The following is a 19,439-nucleotide window of genomic DNA, read 5'->3' on the forward strand; positions in this document are numbered from 1 at the left end:
AGCCACGTCTGCAACCTACACCAAAACCCATGGCAACGCCGGATCCTTAAGCCACTGAGTGAGGCCAGGGACTGAACCTGTGTCCTCATGGATGCTAGTCAGATTCGTTTCCACTGAGCCACGACAGGAACTCCTGTGTGCTACTTCTTAACATCTATGTTCCAAGGAACTATAAAAGTTTTTTTCCTCTGACATCTTACCTGGTCGAATTGTACTATCTCGTCCAAATAGATGAAGGCGTCTTCTACCAAGACAAAAATGTTCAATTATATGAAAAATTTCTACAGGCTTTTCTATATTGCCAATTTCAGGTTCTTCTGTGATAATCAAGTCAATGTCAACATTAGCATGAATGAAGTCCCCGTCTGTGCTACGCTTAACAGTTCCTTTGATTCCCATAAGGCAGTGTTCCTAAATAACAGTAAGAGCACAACGATTAATCCCTTTTCATCAACAGTCATATGTTACAACATTTTACATTTCTGATGTACCCAATTCCAAAACAATCCTCATTTCTCTGAATATCTGAGATAGTTCTACGGGCAAAACCCTGGATTTCTGTATGTGGGAAGAATATCAAGGAAGCTAGACCTGATAGTATTGAACCTGGGGCCATCACATTTTAGAACTGAGTCAACAACAATGGGATCTTTTATTTGCAACACTTGATAATAACTTGTTTTCAGCAGTTATGGGAACATGGTATTTGACTGTGGAATCTTAAAATGATGTTCACATGATCCAGGATCAAAAGTATATACAAGGTGTAAGCTTTTTCAAATGGAGATGGGATTTTTAAGCATGGATACAGACTTCTAAATACTCAACATAAGTAAATGTGAAAATCAAACAATTCTTCTTTGTTCTTGGAGCTTTATTTAATCTGGATAATGGAAGTATGGTTTAAGTAAATTTAACCTCACTTGATTCCATGAACTAAAAGTAAGGATGGCCTAAATTTCCTTCAAAAGAATTTCTAGTCCAAGAAAGACTTAAGAAAGACCCTCCACCGCTTGCTCTCTAAAGAGGCAAAGACTACAGGACAAACTTAAAAGCCTGAAAACTAGCTAGGCAGTCCTATAAAGCAGAGGTTCTTGTCTACGTTCTTCTGTAGGAAAAAGAAGAAGGGAAGGGGAAAGAAATATTAATCTCAGCTGGCCAGCTATGAGTTTTTTTGCTCCATTTCTTTTTTCTGGGCCTAGAGAGAGGAAAAAAATCTGGGGGTCAAAAGTACCAAAAGCCCAACATCACTCATTAATACAGAAATGCAAATCAAAACCACTATGATGTACCACCTTACACCAGCCAGAATGGCCATCATCAAAAAGTCTACAAACAATACGTGCTGGAGAGGGTGTGGAGAAAAAGGAACCCTATTACACTGTTAGCGGGATTGTAAATTGGTGCAACCACTGTAGAAAACAGTATGGAGATTCCTCAGAAAACTAAAAATAGAACTACCATTTGATCCAGCAATCCCGCTCCTAGGCATCTATACAGAGAAAACCATGACTCAAAAAGACACATGTGGAGTTCCCGTCGTGGCTCAGTGGTTAAGGAATCCGACTGGAACCATGAGGTTGCGGGTTTGATCCCTGGCCTTGCTCAGTGGGTTAAGGATCCGGCAATGCCATGAGCTGTGGTGTAGGTTGCAGACATGGCTTGGATCCTGTGTTGCTGTGGCTCTGGTGTAGGCCAGTGGCTACAGCTCCGACTGGAGCCAGTGGCTACAGCTCTGACTGGACCCGTAGCCTGGGAACCTCCATATGCCGCGGAAGCGGCCCAAGAGATGGCAAAAAGCAAAACAAAAACAAAAACAAAACAAAACAAAGACACATGTATCCAATGTCCACTGCAGCACTATTTGCAATAGCCAAGACATGAAAACAACCTAAATGTCCATTGACAGAGAAGTGGATAAAGAAGATGTGGTATACAAGAGGATATTACTCGGCCATTAAAAGGAACGAAATAATGGTATTTTTAGCAACGTGGATGGACTTAGAAATTATCATGCTAAGTGAAGTCAGTCAGTGAGACAGCAACATGAAATGCTATCACTGACATGTGGAATCTGAAAAAAGGACACAATGAATTTCTTTGCAGAACAGATACTGACTCAGACTTTGAAAAACTTAGGGATTCCACAGGAGACAGTTTGGGGAGTGAGGGGATGCGCTGGGGCTTTGGGATGGAAATCCTATAAAATTGCATTGTGATGATCATTGTACAACTATAAATGTAATAAATTCATTGAGTAATTAAAAAAAAATAAAAATAATTAAAAAAAAAAAGTACCCAAAGCCCATATCTGACTTAGAATAAAAGCAGTTTAGGACATGCAGGAATACATATTATCTCCTCCAGCACAGTTTAGTTTGATCTGAGTAAATAAAATATTTTAAAATTAACTTGGATGTATTACTTTAATGCTCAATGCCATTTATACAAGTCTTAAGGACTTTTTCAGCAAAATTAATTAAACAGTATGCAGTCATTTGGAAATGCTTGGGAGAAAAAATGAAAATAAAGAAAACAAAATAGTAAAGGCAATACCTTTGTTCTCTGAAAGACAGCCTTTGGATCTAAAGTCTTAGTCTTCCCAGGATTGTTTTTATTGGTTTTAATCCAACAAATATCTTCACATCTTCTGTAACCCCACTTGCGTAAACACTAGAAATGAAAGAAAAAAAATCCTTAGCCAAAAGAAATAAACAATACTTAAAATAACCAACCAGCATTAAAAACTTCCTAGAGGTTTGAGATGCTAAATTCCAAGGCGTACCAGTAATTATGTTTCAGAACAGAAGTAGAAAAAAAGAAATGCTAGTCTTTAAATATACCTTTTAGATATTAATAAAATATATATAGTTAATATCAAAACAGAGAACTACATGATACTCCAATTCTTTAATACTAACCTCACTGTCATCAACAGAAAGTGGATTTTAAATGATAAGCAAACACTGAGCTCCTCTTTAATCAAAAAATAATTCAGAGACTTTTACATGATGGCAGAGTAGAAGGACTCCAAACCACCTCCTCTCATGAAAACAGCAAAATGACAACTAACTGCTGAACAATCATTGACAAAATAGACTGGAAGCTACCAAAATATAATTCAAAAGATAACTTCATTCCTGCCACCTCAATTGTGTGTCCACTGACAAAGCCAAAAACTGTTCTAAGTAACTACTTCTTTCCATATGAATCTTATAAAATGTTATTTTATATATTTAATACTATTAGCTCAAAAATTCAAAGACTTAAAATTATTATATATATATATATATTTTTTTTCCCTTTACTGGGTAAAATTTTACTTTCATCTTTATATAACCTAGAGAATAGAGAGATATGAACCTTAGTGTCCTAAAATCTGTTACATATGAACACACAAAAAATACCAGTCGGGGAGTTCCCCTTGAGGTTCAGTGGGTTAAGAACTTGGCACAGTGTCTGTGAGGATGCAAGTTTGATCCCTGGCTTCACTCAGTGGATTAAGGATCCAGCGTTGCTGCAAGCTGTGGCGTAGGTTGCAGATGTGGCTCGGATCCCACACTGCTGTGGTTGTGTAGGCCTCAGCTGTGGCTGCAATTTGACTCTTGGCCAGGGAACTTCCATATGCCGCAGGTTCAGCTCTAAAAAGAAAAAGAAAAAGAAAACCAGCTAATTCATCACCCAGAGTGGTGTTTTGAGGCCTACCATATGTAAGTGATGGCTAGCTGCTGGGAATAATAACACAAATGAGATACAGACTTACCCCAAGCTGATTTAAGAGCAAAAGTAGGGGGACATAAGTAAATGGTGTAGTACAAGATTGTTGGTACTATGATCAAATAAAAATAAAGTGCAGTGTAGCATAAAATATACGCACTCTTCAAGAATGCTCAAGATACACCTCAAAATAAAACTTATTTACTTTAAAATCACAAAAATCAAGATCAGTATCTGTCCTGTCCCCCAATATGTGTTTTGCACTGGACGTTCACTAAATATCACAATGGCCTCTGTCCAACATGCCCTAATCAACTTACCAAATGCTCATGAGTATTTTCAAACTGAATTATTCTTGTAATTGTTTTTGGCCAAAATCTACTTATACCAATATGATAAACTGCGTAAAAACAAATAAGATAAAATCTCCTAATCAATTTCAGCCTAATCTAGTGAGCGGAAGGAAAGCCCAAAGACAGACATTAGAGCTAAAAAAGCTAAGTACCAATTTATCTATAAAAACATATAGTGTGTTTCTATTTTCATAGCTTTTCTATAGCATCTTAGAGGAGTGCCAGCAATGAAATAGATATCCAACTGGAATAGAGTTATAGTTTTACCATGGAGTTAACAAATGGCAGAAGCAATGATGTTTTCCAACAGTCTCAAACTTGCTATTCATACAGAGAATATAAAGCAATTGTAGAATTTCAGGATTTGAAACCAAGTTTATCTCAATAGAATCCTACTTAAATTCTTCACCTGTCAAATGGACACCTAAAATTATGAGAATTAAATGAGGTCATTTGCTGTATATCAAGTAATATGTCCTACAAATGGAAATTATTATCCAATAACAAGTGAGGAAACTGAAAACCACAAGAGTAAGTATCTCTTGACCTCAAGTTTCACTGCTGGACAACAGAATTGAGACCAAAACTAAAGACTCCTAATACCTAGCCACAATGCTTCCCTTATTCTTGGATAAAAAAAGCTTATATTATTTTGTTTCCATTTAGAAATCCAAAATAATCCAATCAAAAAACAAAGAAGTTTTGAAATACAAGATAAGGTACTTAAGTTGAGGTGTTACAACTTCTTTCTCACTCTCATTCCTTTGATCAAACTCTGTTTTCCAGATGCTGTGGTATTTTTTCAATTTGATTTGACTTCCATTTGGAATTCAGTTAATGTTATTCTGAAGAATACTTTTTAGCTACTAACACCGAGCAGTAAATGACACTAAGCTGCTTGTTTTTGAGCTCTCATTTCAAACCTCTATTCTCTTCATGAAGCTTTAATAAATCATATTTTGATTTATTCATCCCTAGTGCTAGTTAACTGACTAAGGGGTACTGCCTTTTGCACATGCTTTTCTAAGCATTATTTTCTGAATATTTTAGTACTATTCAAGAAATGAAGGACAAAATAAAATTAATCTCTGAACTTCTTATGCAACATATTGTAATATATTTTTTCTTCTGAATTAAAAAATCCACTTTAAAAAACACCATCTTACCACTCTCCCAAGGTCCAATCCCTCCCCAGAACCACACCAGAGAAAAATAAATGATCGAGGAGCTGCAATCTCATCAATCTCTAACTTCATGATCTGTAAGAAACCAAAACAATAACCACTGAGATCCAAAAGAATAACCACTGAGATTTATCGGGACCACAATAAACGTGTTCTTTAAATGTACTAATTTTCACTAGAAAATACAATGAAAAATAAATTTTATCCTATGTTCTACTCTTGTTTTCTCATTTGGTATTAAGACAACACATATGATATACATACATACACACACATACATTTGACTTTATATGTACAGAAGCTATATGAAACCATACTTAGAGAATTACGGAGTTTTTAAGATATAGCTTGAGAACAACCTATTACCATTTACAGAAAGAGAAATTGAAATGAAAAGGGATTAAATTACTCCAAAGTTAGGGGAAAAATTAAAATAAAAGCTAACAACAAATGTTTGGGGAGGCCTTGGTTTCCAGTAGAGCAGTTCTAAATAAAATAAATCAATACACCCATTTCATTATATTGACTACTTTAAGTCTGAAATGTCAAAAACATACATATTTTGTTTGCTTTGTATGTCTTCAATGTGTCACATTTCAAAAAGTTCTTCAATAATTAAATCTCTAAATTTTGTGAATACTATATACTTATATAAATGACTATAAAAGCAACCATTTTACCACTGTAAAATGGTATTCTTTTTCTTTCAGCTTTCTGTCACAGGAAGTTCCAGAGACCATGGCTCAGCCAAACATTTATTAGTTTCATTTATTAAGAATATCTTAAATTCTGAGGAAAAGACCATAACCATCTTTTACTTACCTAGGCAGAAAAACATTATTCAACAGCAATAATGGAAGTTACAATAGGCATAAACCTATTCAATTTTATAAGTCTTGATAAATCTCCTTCTCTAATAGTCCCATAGGAACATGAATAAATATGTAACACACGCTGACACATATATTCTTGTGCACATTTATACATGGTATGGCTAAAGAGAAGTGATGACACACATCAGTGAAGAATATTAAGCAAATTACTCTCTTGACTTTGCAATCATAAACGCTAAATGCTGGTATTTTAACCAACACACACTAACCACTTCTGACACTCTAATGTGAAAAAGAATACTTGTGAAACCCAAATACTTTTCTTATTTATATTTTATTTGTATTAGCTACTGGCACTTTCTTTAGAATATCATCACATATCATCATCACAGAGCTCAGGGCTCTGGGGCCAGATGAAACTTCAATATGCATATAAAATGGAATTCCTTTAAAAAAATCTATTAGTTCGTCATACATAATTTAAGCTCTTGTGTCTTCACTGACCAAACCTTAGAGATTGTCAAAGTTTAACCTAACTACTATTTGAAGATATAATAAGATTAGTTTTTTCAATTTTCTTTTCTTTTTGACTAAATTGACAAAGAATTGCTTTTATATTATTAATCAGTTTAATGAAGATATGGTGAAACAGATTTTTTCTTTTGGCTTTTTAGGGCCACACCTGCAGCACATGGAGGTTCCCAGGCGAGGGATCTAATCGGAGCTATAGCTGCCAGCCTACGCCACAGCAACAGCAAGCCTAGATCTGAGCTGAGTCTGTGACCTATACCACAGCTCAGAGCAACACTGGATCTTTAACCCACTGAGCGAGGCCAGGGATTTAACCTGCAACCTCATGGTTCCTAGTCGGATTCGTTTCTGCTGCACCACAACAGGAACTCACGAAACAGGTATTTTTCATATACTACTGGTAGGCAGGTAAATCTGGAAAACCTCTCACAATAAATATCAAGAGCATTACTTCTTTAACCTTAAGTTTTGGGGATACTACATACTCTATACCTCCCTAAATTTCAACAATAAACACAGATTACACTTATCAGAGGAGAGTAAAAACTTATGAAGTAAAATGAAAATAAAATGTAAATAAAAGTGTCAGAGGTACTGAAGCTGATAGGAAAAGCTTCAAGGAGAAAAAAACTGAAGGTATATCTTGAAGAATAAGTAATATTAACAACCGTAGCTACCATTACTCAGAAGAGGATGTACAAGGATTCAAAGCAATTTTCTAAGGGAGTTCCATGATAGCGCAGTGGGTTAAGGATCTGGCATTGTCATTGCTGTGGCACAAGTTTGTTCCCTGACCCAGGAATTTCCACATGCTGTGGGTAAGGCCACCACCAAAACTCCCTCCCCGAACCCACTGGAAAAAAAAAAAAAAAAAAAAGGCGGAGTTCCCGTCGTGGCGCAGTGGTTAACGAATCCGACTAGGAACCATGAGGTTGTGGGTTCGGTCCCTGCCCTTGCTCAGTAGGTTAACGATCCGGCGTTGCCGTGAGCTGTGGTGTAGGTTGCAGACGCGGCTCGGATCCTGCGTTGCTGTGGCTCTGGCGTAGGCCGGTGGCTACAGCTCCGATTCAACCCCTAGCCTGGGAACCTCCATATGCCGAGGGAGCGGCCCAAGAAATAGCAACAACAACAACAACAAAAGACAAAAAAAAAAAAAAAAAAAGGCAGTTTCCTAGAAACACAGTCTCTTTTTCTTCCCTCTCTTCTGTGTTTAATGCTCCTGATCACACTCTCCTTGAAACTTCCTATTCCCCTACCTTCCATGACATTCGTATTCTCTTGGTTCTCCTCATTCACCTCTGACCCATTCTTTTCACATCTCTTTTACATGTGCCTCTTACATGTAAAAGTTTCCTGAGGCTTTACTGTCAATCCATACTATCTTAACTGAGACACTGTCTCAGGTCAAATGAATTTATTCTCATAGGTTTAATGTGCTAACCCTCTAAAATCTGTATTCTGAGATGACCAGATCTGCCTGTCCTTAAATACTATCATAACCTTCATGTGAATATCTCACACCTCAAAATCAACATTCAGTATTATCTAACCCCTCAAATCCTGCTCCTCTTCTTAAATCAACTCCCTCGGCTAGTGATAACTCAACCCACTTATCCCAAGACTCAAACCTTTGAATCATCCATAACTCTTCCCCTAATTGTAACCATAGGATCTCACCAGAAGTATCTACTAAACATTACTGAATTTACCACCTCCTTTCTATTCTTACAACCATCACCCTAAATCAGGGTCCCTTCATCTCCAAACTAAGCCTCTGCTACAGCCTTCTAACTGCTCTCCCCTCCCCAGACTTTACTTCTCTAGTTCATCCCCTTCCACACACTAATCTGATCATTTTTCTAAACTGGTTAAAGCCTTTCAAAGACTCCTTAATGCCTTCACGATCAAAATCCAAGCTTCTAAGAAGACAGCATCTCAAGATGGTCCTGATCTGTGTTCCAACAATACTAATCTACACAGAGCTCCCCAATTCATCTTTGCCTCCACCCCTTTTGCTCTTGCTGTTCCTTCTGCTTGGGACCCCTATCCCACCCTTTTCTTCATTGGGCCAAATCCAACTAATCTATTTATATTATTCATGTATCACCTCCTCTCTGTTTATGGCCCCATATTCCCAGACTTGGTCAGTTTTTCTCAGATCACCTTATGCAGTCCGCTATGAATGAACTAATAATGCAATTTAGATCAATGTTTCTCCCAATAAACTGCATGCTCCTTAAGGCCAAATACTAAGTCTTACTTATCTTTGAATATCTAGTAACTAGTTGCCTAGTACAGAGCAGTTCTCAATAAACATTTGTTATTTTTTTAAATGATCAGTAAAAACAGCTAACTTTATGTAATTAACTGAAGTTATCAGTTTCTTTCATTTTATTTAGGAAAATATAACTTTATCACAATTATATTATACTGAAATTATATATCCTTTTTAACTATTACACTGTAAGTTCCTTAGAGTATAAATTATGTTTTTATATACATATATATATACTCTGATAACTACTAAAACTAACCAAGTATAGAAAATTATCAACTATTCAGTCTGTTTCTAGACTTATTTCTAGCTATACATCCAAGGACTCTAAGACTGGAACTGTGAATCTTCTATAGACTATTTATTCAATACCTGCTCAACTTTAGCTTCAAAAAGATAAATCGGGAGTTCCTGTCATGGCTCAGTGGTTAACAAATCTGACTAGGAACTATAACGTTGCAGGTTCGATCCCTGGCCTCTCTCAGTGGGTTAAGGACCTGGTGTTGCCGTGAACTGTGTTGTAGTTCAAAGACGAGACTCAGATCTGGCATTTCTGTGGTTCTGGCGTAGGCCAGTGGCTACAGCTCTGATTAGACCCCTAGCCTGGGAACCTCCATATGCCACAGGTACAGCTCTAGAAAAGAACCCCCCCGCAAAAAAAAAAAAATCAGACTAAAGATAATGTAAAATTTGTTAATGTACCTTGGACCTTCAGCAGTAATATAAACTATAACTCTTGATATGAATCCCAAAAAAGGAGGGATATTTACAATCTTATTTTCTGATCAAATAAAAATATATTCATTTGAAAATTAAATAATTGATTACAACGTAGAAAGTTTCATCATACGTCATCCCAAGTCCAGCATTTTTCATTAGCAGTGATGCCAGTCTCTCTGTAATATTCTTCTAAAGGGGGTTCCAGAAGAATCACATCAAATTTGGGTGTTAGTTCTCTGATGTCAAAGGCTTCTATATCTGCTTGTAAGTACCTGTTTGATTAAAGCATAAAAAGAGTATTTCAAATACTTTACAGATGGTAATAAAAGAAATTTATTATTTCCTAAAAACTACTTACAAAGTCATCATGAACTAATCACTAAATACCTTTTCATGGAGTGGCATCTTTCATCAGTACAGACAGTATAAACCATCTACCAAGGCTCTTCCCTAGGTCACGGACATAATCACACTACAGAGTAAAAGCATAATCTCCCACAAACATCCAGAATCTATACTTCTCTCATTTTTACACTGAAAATCCAGACACAGATGTAAGGCTCAGAGCCCCTTTTCATTATCAACTGAATATTCCAAGGTCTATCACATTACTTTTTCCTCAACTGTTTTGTCAAGTCAGAAAAACTGTCCGTAAGTTTTAAATTCCTCTCTCTAAAAAGAGTTCCTGAAGATGGACATAATTTTTTTTGCTTGTTTGTTGATAATGTTTATAGTCCTTTCCAGCTACTTAGTATAAATTAATACTAGCCTTTACTTAAAGGTTATTTCCACATAACCTTTAGAATAAAAGTATTTTAATAAAAATATAAAAGTATTTTAAATATAAATATAAAATACTTTAAATGTTAAGTATTTTTAAATAGTATGACTATTATTCTGCTACTATTTTTTCCAAAAACTCAGACTTCTTTGTGTTTCTTCTAATCATTAACAGTATACATTTTGGCAAATTGTTAAATGTACAAATAAGTTCAAAGTAAGCTAAATGTGAAATAAACAGTTTCTCCAATTTCAAAGACCTTACGCACATTTTTTTTTTTGAGGGAAATGTTATTCTGTTTGGCAAAGGTTAAAACGATTTTTTTTTTTTTTTTTTTGTCTTTCTAGGGCCGCACCCATGGCATATGGAAGTTCCCAGGCTAGGGGTTGAATAGGGGCTGTAGCTTCGAGCCTGCAACACAGTCACAGCATCACAGGATCCAAGCGGCATCTGTGACCTTCCCCACAGCACATAGCAATGCTGGAGCCTCAATCCACTTAGCAAGGCCAGAGATCGAACCCACATCCTTATGGATACTAGTTGGGTTCATTACTGCTGAGCCACAATGGGAACTCCTAAGATGAATTTCTGAATCCCCAAATGTTAAGAATAGTATCCCTGGATGCTGAATTATAATGAATTTTCATCTTCTCTTCCTTCACTAAGTTTTCTAAATTTTTTTTCAATAAATAATTTTTGAGAAGAAAAGTCATTTACAAACATTTTAAGATAGTCAAGAATACAAATATTTTCTAAGAGATAAACATTTAAAGACACTGTAAGTAAATTATCTATTTAGACACCTGGCAAAAAAATTAAATGAGAACCCATTGTATACTCAGCACTGGAGTTTTAAATAATACATTTTGCAATATAGAAAAAAGACAGTATGTTAACCCTACAGAGGTGCTGAATTTTTTTCAAACAGAAGGGTTACAGGATAAAAAGACTGATATTTTTGGGGAGTTTCCTGTCATGGCTCAGTGGTTAACGAACCCGACTAGTATCCATGACGACATGGGTTCAATTCCTGGCCTCGCTCAGTACGTTAAGGATCCGGCCTTGCCGTGAACTGTCCTGTAGGTCACAGACATGGCTCGGATCTTGCGTTGCTGTGGCTGTGGTGTCGGCCGGCAGCCATAGCTCTGATTAGACCCCTAGCCTGGGAAACTCCACATGCTGTGGGTGTAGCCCTAAAAAGCAAGCAAGAAACAAACAAACAAACAAAGGACTGATATTTTAAGCCTAAGATTGGAATTTTAAAAAACCCACTCACATAGGAGGAGTGTTAGACTTAGCTATTAACTCATCCTTCAGCCTGATGAGCTCCCTCAGTTTAGGGTATTCTTCAAATCTGTCGGCCAAACCTGAGGAGGAAAAACAGTAAATTCTAAATTTCAAGACAACTGAGTATCAGCGAATTCAAAGGTGATGAACCCTCTCAGGAAAACAAAACAATACACAGCTACCTCATCATTCTTATATCCTTTAAAAAAAAAGTTAACTTTGAGTATTTTTCAACATTTCATATAGACATTTTATACCTAATGACACTAAAGCCACATGCAGGCAAACACTCAGGTTTCTAAAGACCAGATCAAGTCAACAAACCATTTAATTCCTCATGTTTATTAAATTAAACAATCTGCTTAGAGCATCAAGTTTAGCCATTCTGTTCTCAGGAAAAGAATAAACAAATTTTTTCTATCATGCTTTTTTCCTTTTCTTTTTACTAAATAAAAATTCTTTCTCTTAATGAATCTCCTAGTGATTGTTAAGATTTTTACTTAGTTTCTTAGTTATGCAAAGAAAATGAGGATTTCTTTTCTTTACTACTGATGATCTTAAGTTAACTGGCTGTGCTTTATGGACACAATTCCAGAACAAATCTTATTAAGAAGATGATGAGTCTGTAACAGCAGAAAATGAGTCTGATTACTTATCTCAGTTGTACTACCAATTCCAAGACAATCTGTTTTCTCTAAGAATATTTCCTACATCAATATTTATAGTTTTAAAGCTCTCACATCTCCTTGTTACTATAAACCAAATCCTCAAATAAATTTTCAAGCTTGGGACCTTAAAAAACATCTATAACTCCCATAAGTTAGAAAGAGGAAACTCATTGTTCCCATGTCCTCAAAAACAGTTAAATCTTTGAGCCTCATAAGAAATTTTAGGTAAAACAGCATAATGCCTACATAAACAATTGTAACGATAAGTAGGGCTTTGACTATCAAAGATTCCTAAAAGCTCTTATTTGCTTTTTTCTTTCTCCCCTGCAAGAAGTATATTCATAGCAATATAATTTGTTTTTTTCAGGACCACACCTGTGGCCTATGGAAGTTCCCAGGCCAGCGGTCAAATCAGAGCTGCAGCTGCCAGAGCCACAGCAATACCAGATCTGAGCCACATCTGTGACCCATATGGCAACATGGGATCCTTAACCCACTTAGTGAGGCCAGGGATCAAACTCATGTTCTCATGGACACTAGTCAGGTTCTTAACCCACTGAGCCGCAATGGGAACTCCCATAACAATATATATTATATAAACATCTTAAATTAAAAACCTAAAGTACATTTTAATAACTTTAATATCAAAGAGTAAAAAAGTGAAAGATTTTGTAAAGCCTCCTCAATCAATGGTTAGAGATCAAATTTCAAATGAAATAAGTTTGAAGATGTGATTACAGTCACAGCAGAGACAGCTCTCAATCATATACAAAAAAGAAGGTACAAATTTTTCTCAATCCATAATAGTTTCCTAAGTACATTTTCTTTGCCTTGGAGAAATAAGTGCCTTAAAAACAGAAAGGCTGATATGAAATTTGGTTATACAACTCATCATAACAAAAAAAAAAGCTTTATTGAAGTATAATTGATAAACAAAAAACTTCTTTATTGAAGGATCATTTTTTTTTTTTCAATGGCTGCACCCACAGCATATGGAAGCTCTTGGGCTAGGAACTGAATCCAAGCCACAGCTGCAATCTACGCCACAGGTGTGGCAATGCCCGGTCCTTAAACCACTGTGTTGGACTGGAGACCGAACCCACGCTACCACAGAGACAACACTGGATCTTTAACCTGCTGTGCCATAGCAGGAACTCCTATTGAAGTATAACCGATAAACAAAAAACTTACATATTTAACTCATATTTAATGTATACAATTTGATGAGTTTGGAAATATGCATATACCAGTGAAACTATCACCACAAACAAAGTAAGACATATTAATAACCTCCAAAAGTTTCTTTGGTTTCATCTGGTTTGAATGCGTGTGTAGTAAGAACACTAAATAAGAAATCTACCCTCTTAAATTTTTTTTTTTTTGTCTTTCGTGTTTTTAGGGCTGCACCCATGACATATGAAGGTTCCCAGGCTAGGGCTGAATTGGAGCTGTAGCCACTGGCCTAAGCCACAGCCACAGCAATGCAAGATCTGAGCCATGTCTCCAACCTACACCACAGCTCACGGCAATGCTGGATCCTTAACCCACTTAGCAAGGCCAAGGATCAAACCCGCAACCTCATGGTTACTGGTTGGGTTCGTTAACCAGAGCCAGAACGGGAACTCCAACCCTCTTAAATTTTTTTAAGTGTTGTCGACTATAGTCAACAGTACTGCTGACCACAGGCTATTTGCTATACAGAAGATCTGTACAATGAATTCATCTTACATAACTCAAACTTTATACCAACTGAATGAGCAACTCCAAATTTTTCTCTCCTCCAGCCCCTGAAAACCACTGCTCTATTCTCTACTTCCATGAGATTGACTATTTTAAGTTCCTCATAAAACTATATATATTTACATACATGTCCTACATAAGTACATGTATACTTGTCACTCTGTGACAGACATTTTCACTTACCACTATCACAACCTTTTATGCCACATCTAAATTTTGCCCATGAAAATAGTTTCTACATGTTGTTCACAAGCAACAAAAGAAAAAAATAAAGTGGATAACATTGGAATTTTTAAAAAGTTTTTTGATTTTTATGGCTGCACCTATGGTGTACGGAAGTTCCCAGGCTAGGGGTTGAATTGGAGCTGCAGCTGCCAGCCTAGGCCACAGCCACAGCAACACAGGATCCGAGCTTCAACCTCAACCACATCTTGCAGCAAAACCCGATCCTTAACCCACTGAGCAAGGCCAAGGATCAAACCCACATCCTCAGGGACACTTTGTCAGGTTCTTAACCCACTGAACCATATCAGGAACAACAAAATTAAAGTGTCTGTGTTTGGAGTTCCTGTCGTGGCGCAGTGGTTAACGAATCCGACTAGGAACCATGAGGTTGCGGGTTCGGTCCCTGCCCTTGCTCAGTGGGTTAACGATCCGGCGTTGCCGTGAGCTGTGGTGTAGGTTGCAGACGCGGCTCGGATCCTGCGTTGCTGTGGCTCTGGCGTAGGCCGGTGGCTACAGCTCCGATTCAACCCCTAGCCTGGGAACCTCCATATGCCGCGGGAGCGGCCCAAGAAATAGCAACAACAACAACAACAACAACAAAAAGACAAAAGACAAAAAAAAAAAAAATGTCTGTGTTGCAAATGATACCATCAAGGAAGTGAAAAGACAACCCACAGAACAGAAGAAAATATTTATAAATCATACACCTAATGAGGGATTTCTACTAAGAATATATTAAAAACTCTTACAATATAATAATAAAAAAACAAATAACCATTTAAAAAATAAGCAGTTTAGAGACATTTCTCCAAAGTAGGTATTTAAGTGGGAAAATAAGCATATGAAAAGGTTTTTAATATTAGTCACTAAGGAAAAGCAAATCAAAGCCACAATGAAATACTAATTCATAGTGGACGGCTAGAATTAAAAAGACAGATAGTAGAAAGTGTCAAGGATGTGAAGAAACTGGAACCCTCACATATTGTTGGTAGGAATGTAAATGGTCCAGTGCCCTGAAAAACAGTTGAGCAGCTCCTCAAAAAGTAGGAACACAGAATTACCACATGATCCAGCAATTTCACTACCAAACACATACCCAAGAGAAATGAAAGCATACATCCACAAAAAACCTTTATAAGAATATTCATAACAGTAGAGTTTATAATAGTCGAAAAGTGGAAACAACCAAATGAATAGATTAAAAAATGCAGTATGAACATACAGCGGAGTATTATTCGGCAAAAAAAAGAAATAAAGTACTGATACATGTGCAACATCAATGGCACTTGAAAACATTGTTAAGTGAAAAAAGCCTAGTCACAAAATATCACAATGAAGTGATATTACACTTCATTCAATTACATGAAGTGTCTAGAATAGGCAAACCAATAGAGACAAGAGTCAATTAATGGTTACTTAAGGCTGGGGAGCAACTGTGGGAGAAGGAATGGGAACTGACTGCTAGTAACTACTCAGATTCTTTAGGGGAGGTGAAAATATTCTAAGGGTGTGGAGAAAAAGGAACCCTTGTATCCACTGGTGGTAGGACATAAATTGGTAGTCTCTGTGGAAGACAGTATGGAGGGTTCTCAAAAAACTAAAAATAGAGCTACCATATGATCAGCAATTGCACTCAAAGCGTCCATCAACACATAAATGAATAAAGAAGATATGATGTGTGTCTGTGTATATACACAATGGAGTACTACTCAGCCATAAAACAGAATGACATTTTGCCATTTGCGACAATACAGATGGACTTGGAGGGTATTACGCTTAGTGAATTAAGTCAAAGATAAATACTGTGTATTATCACTTATATGTGGAATCTAAAAAATAAAACAAATTAGTGAATATAACAAAAAAGAACGACTCACAGATAGAGAGAATAAAGTAGTGGTTACCATAGGGGAGAAGAAAGTAGGAGAGCCGTATGGGGTAGGGGATTAAGAGGTATAAACTTCTACACATATACTAAGCAACAAAAATATATTGTATAGCAGAGGGAATACAGCCAATATTTTATAATAACTATAATAGAGTATAATCTTTGTACCACTATTGGTACACCTAAAACTTATTTAATACTGTAAATCAACTATACCTCAATTTTTTAAAAAAAATTCTAAGATTGCAGTAACAATTGTATAAACCTGTAGATATATATTTTTTAAAAACTGAATTATATTCTTTAAGTGGGTGAATTGTATGGTACATGAATTATCTCAAACTGTTTTTAAAAATGCAGTCTATTGGCAGACTGGACACAGCTGAGGAAAGAATATGACCTTGATGATATTTCAATAGAAATCTCAAAAAGTGAAAAGTAAAAAAAAAAAAAAATTGGGGAAAAAAAGGCCAGAATATCCAAAGAATATGGGACACCACCTTACAAAAGGTGTAATATGTAATGAAAATATCCAGAAGGAGGAAAAACAGAAAGAGGAACAGAAGAAATATCTGAAACAATAATGACTGAGAATTTCCCCAAATTAATGTCAGACATCAAACCCCAGATTCAAGAAGCTCAGAAAGTACCACAGGATAAATGCCCCCAAACCAAACAAACAAAAGCCAACTATACATATACATATATGTATATGTAAATACACACACACATATATACATATGTATATGCACATACATATTTTTCAAACTACAGAAAATCAAAGACAAAGGAAAAATCCTGAAAGAAACCAGAAAGAAAAAAAAACTACCTATTGAGAACAAAGCTAAGAATTATATCCAAATTCCCAGAAACAAGCAAGAAGTGAAATAAAATATATAAAGTGTTCAAAGAAATAAAACACCAATCTAGAATTCTATATTTTATGAAATTAGTCTTTCAAAAGTAAAGGAGAAATAAAGACTTTCTCAAACAAAAATTGAGTGAACTTGCTGCCAACAGACCTGCCTTACAAGAAATGTTAAAGACAATTCTTTAGAGAAAAGGAAAATAACACAGGTCAGAAAATCAGATCTACATAAAGAAAGAAAGAGCATCAAAGTAGTAAGTGAAGGTAAAATAAAAATAAGGGATAGTCACAGAACCAAAATGAAGGAAAGAAGGAAAAAGGAAAGAAGGAAAAAAGTAACACAGCTTGATAGAAAAAGAGCGTGTACCAGAAGTATTAAGAGTGGAAAGGGGAAGCCAAGCCAGGAAACATCATTTTGTTAGAAATTAACCACAAAATGGATAATTACATGCATGTAATCATGAGCTAGCAACAGCATATTCCCAACGAATCTGACATACCTACATCCCTGATGAAATTCTGAGGTCTATGTCCAGTGTCTACAAAATGTTGGCAGTAATCATTATGGGGATTTAAACTCTGTGTTCCCTAAAGAAAAAGTCAAAATAATTAATGGTAGGTATGCTAACTCTGAACTTTATTTTTTATTATAAGGCCGAACAAAATATAAGTGATAGATTAAAAAAAAAGAAAACATCACCACTAAAATGGTAGTACTACTCTTATCTACAGACACTACTAAAGACAGTACTCTACTTTTAAAGCAAATAATAAAACACAATTTAGCAGTAGTTGCAATAGCCAAAAAAAGTCGCTAACATAGTGTTTATAGTGTGGTAAGCCCTATGTTAAAATGCTTTGCATCCATCAACTCATGTATTATACCTTATTTATCCCATGCTGTAATAAATACCTACTTGGTTTTATTCAAGCCAAGTCTGCATATAATGATTACAGGCACCAATACTACACTTTACTTACCTTAAGAAAAGTACTAGAATCTTTGTAAATTTCTTCTTCATATGGCAAATTCTCTTCCTCTTGTTGCATTTCTAATTCATCCTTGGAAAAGGAAGACAAAGTAGACATTTTATATATAAGAGGAATAGTTTATGTATTATGATATCTTGAATATTAAGACTCCTAAGTATTTTATTTCCCTGAGATACAATAAAATTTTCAAATTACTGTTAAAGTCAAACAGTGAAGGCTTTGATTTATCAACATCAGCTCTAACTAGTTATGTTTATAATAAAATAAAAATTTCCTTTTCATTCTCATCAATAATAAATGTCTTTATTTACCTCAGATATAATACCTTAAACATTAGAATTTAGCTCAAATCAGAAAAGATATGACCACTAATGAGGCAATTTTATTTCTATTAGATCAAACTATACAAAACTGCTATTTTTATATTTTAACAAAAAATGTTAAAATGTTAGGAACTGTATATCATTTGACCTAATCATAAATATTTAAGTTCTATGTTAGTATATATAAAAATGCAACCACCACACGATAGTATTTATTAAATTAGGTGTTATACCTAGAGATTTACTGAAACTATTCTCTTCTCTATTGAATACAACTGTACAACAATTAATTTGAAAAAATGGAGGTAGTTTTTTTGTCCTTGGCTTTCTTTTCAACTAAATATTGCAATTACAAATTTAGAAACTGGGGTTTTTCTTTGGGCCTCTGTCAGAAGTGGTTCTACAATGCCATCTAACCCATGAGGTCTCAAAATATTTTAGTTGTACTATCCTTTATCATTAGCATGGAATAATGCAACTTGAAAAAGCACTGTAGCATCTCGAAATTTGATTCAATTCTGCAAAGTTTCTGATACATCTCCCTTCTTATTTTTATTTTTATTTAAGAATGTTATTGCCTAGTGCTTATTAGGCATTATGCTAAGTACTTTATATACATTGCCGAATTTAACCCACAACCTCTTGTGTTAAAAATAAGAAAACTGATATAAAAGTCTGAATTTACTAATTACATATACTCAGTATTCTGTCAAAATTCAGCTTTTGATAAATTTGTTTTCCTGGGTTAAGAATATATGGATTTCAAACATTTATTTTTATCTTGACCATAAAATTGTTCCATTTTATACTTGCCTTGTATTCTTCTATTTTGTCTTCATCTGTCTCTCCTTCATCTTGATACTTACGTTTTGCATTTGGAGTAGAGGTATCATAAGAAGCCCTGAAAATTAAAACCTAAGTATCACACACAAATATATATAAGATGTATAAATATAGCTACAATAATATTAAGTAACAGGTTATGAAAACAGACAGGGCAAATTTTTCCTAACTAAACAGTATCTATTCACCCCTTTTATAAATCTTAAAAGT

The 19,439-nt window shown here is 35.5% G+C and overlaps 1 protein-coding gene across 1 annotated transcript in view; it reads right to left on the reverse strand.

The window, feature by feature from the left end:
* METTL14 (methyltransferase like 14) overlaps positions 1–19,439 on the reverse strand; it is a 34,065-nt gene that overhangs the window by 9,566 nt on the left and 5,060 nt on the right. Inside the window, exons 3-10 of the mRNA XM_003129231.6 lie at positions 19,200–19,287; positions 18,052–18,132; positions 17,571–17,658; positions 11,671–11,761; positions 9,744–9,885; positions 5,237–5,329; positions 2,557–2,673; positions 201–411 (exon numbers count right to left, since the gene is read on the reverse strand). Coding sequence (XP_003129279.3) covers positions 201–411; positions 2,557–2,673; positions 5,237–5,329; positions 9,744–9,885; positions 11,671–11,761; positions 17,571–17,658; positions 18,052–18,132; positions 19,200–19,287 — 911 coding nt within the window. The remainder of the gene's footprint in view (positions 1–200; positions 412–2,556; positions 2,674–5,236; positions 5,330–9,743; positions 9,886–11,670; positions 11,762–17,570; positions 17,659–18,051; positions 18,133–19,199; positions 19,288–19,439) is intronic.

Source organism: Sus scrofa, chromosome 8 (assembly GCF_000003025.6).
Source record: "Sus scrofa isolate TJ Tabasco breed Duroc chromosome 8, Sscrofa11.1, whole genome shotgun sequence".
Classification (NCBI taxonomy): Eukaryota; Metazoa; Chordata; class Mammalia; order Artiodactyla; family Suidae; genus Sus; species Sus scrofa.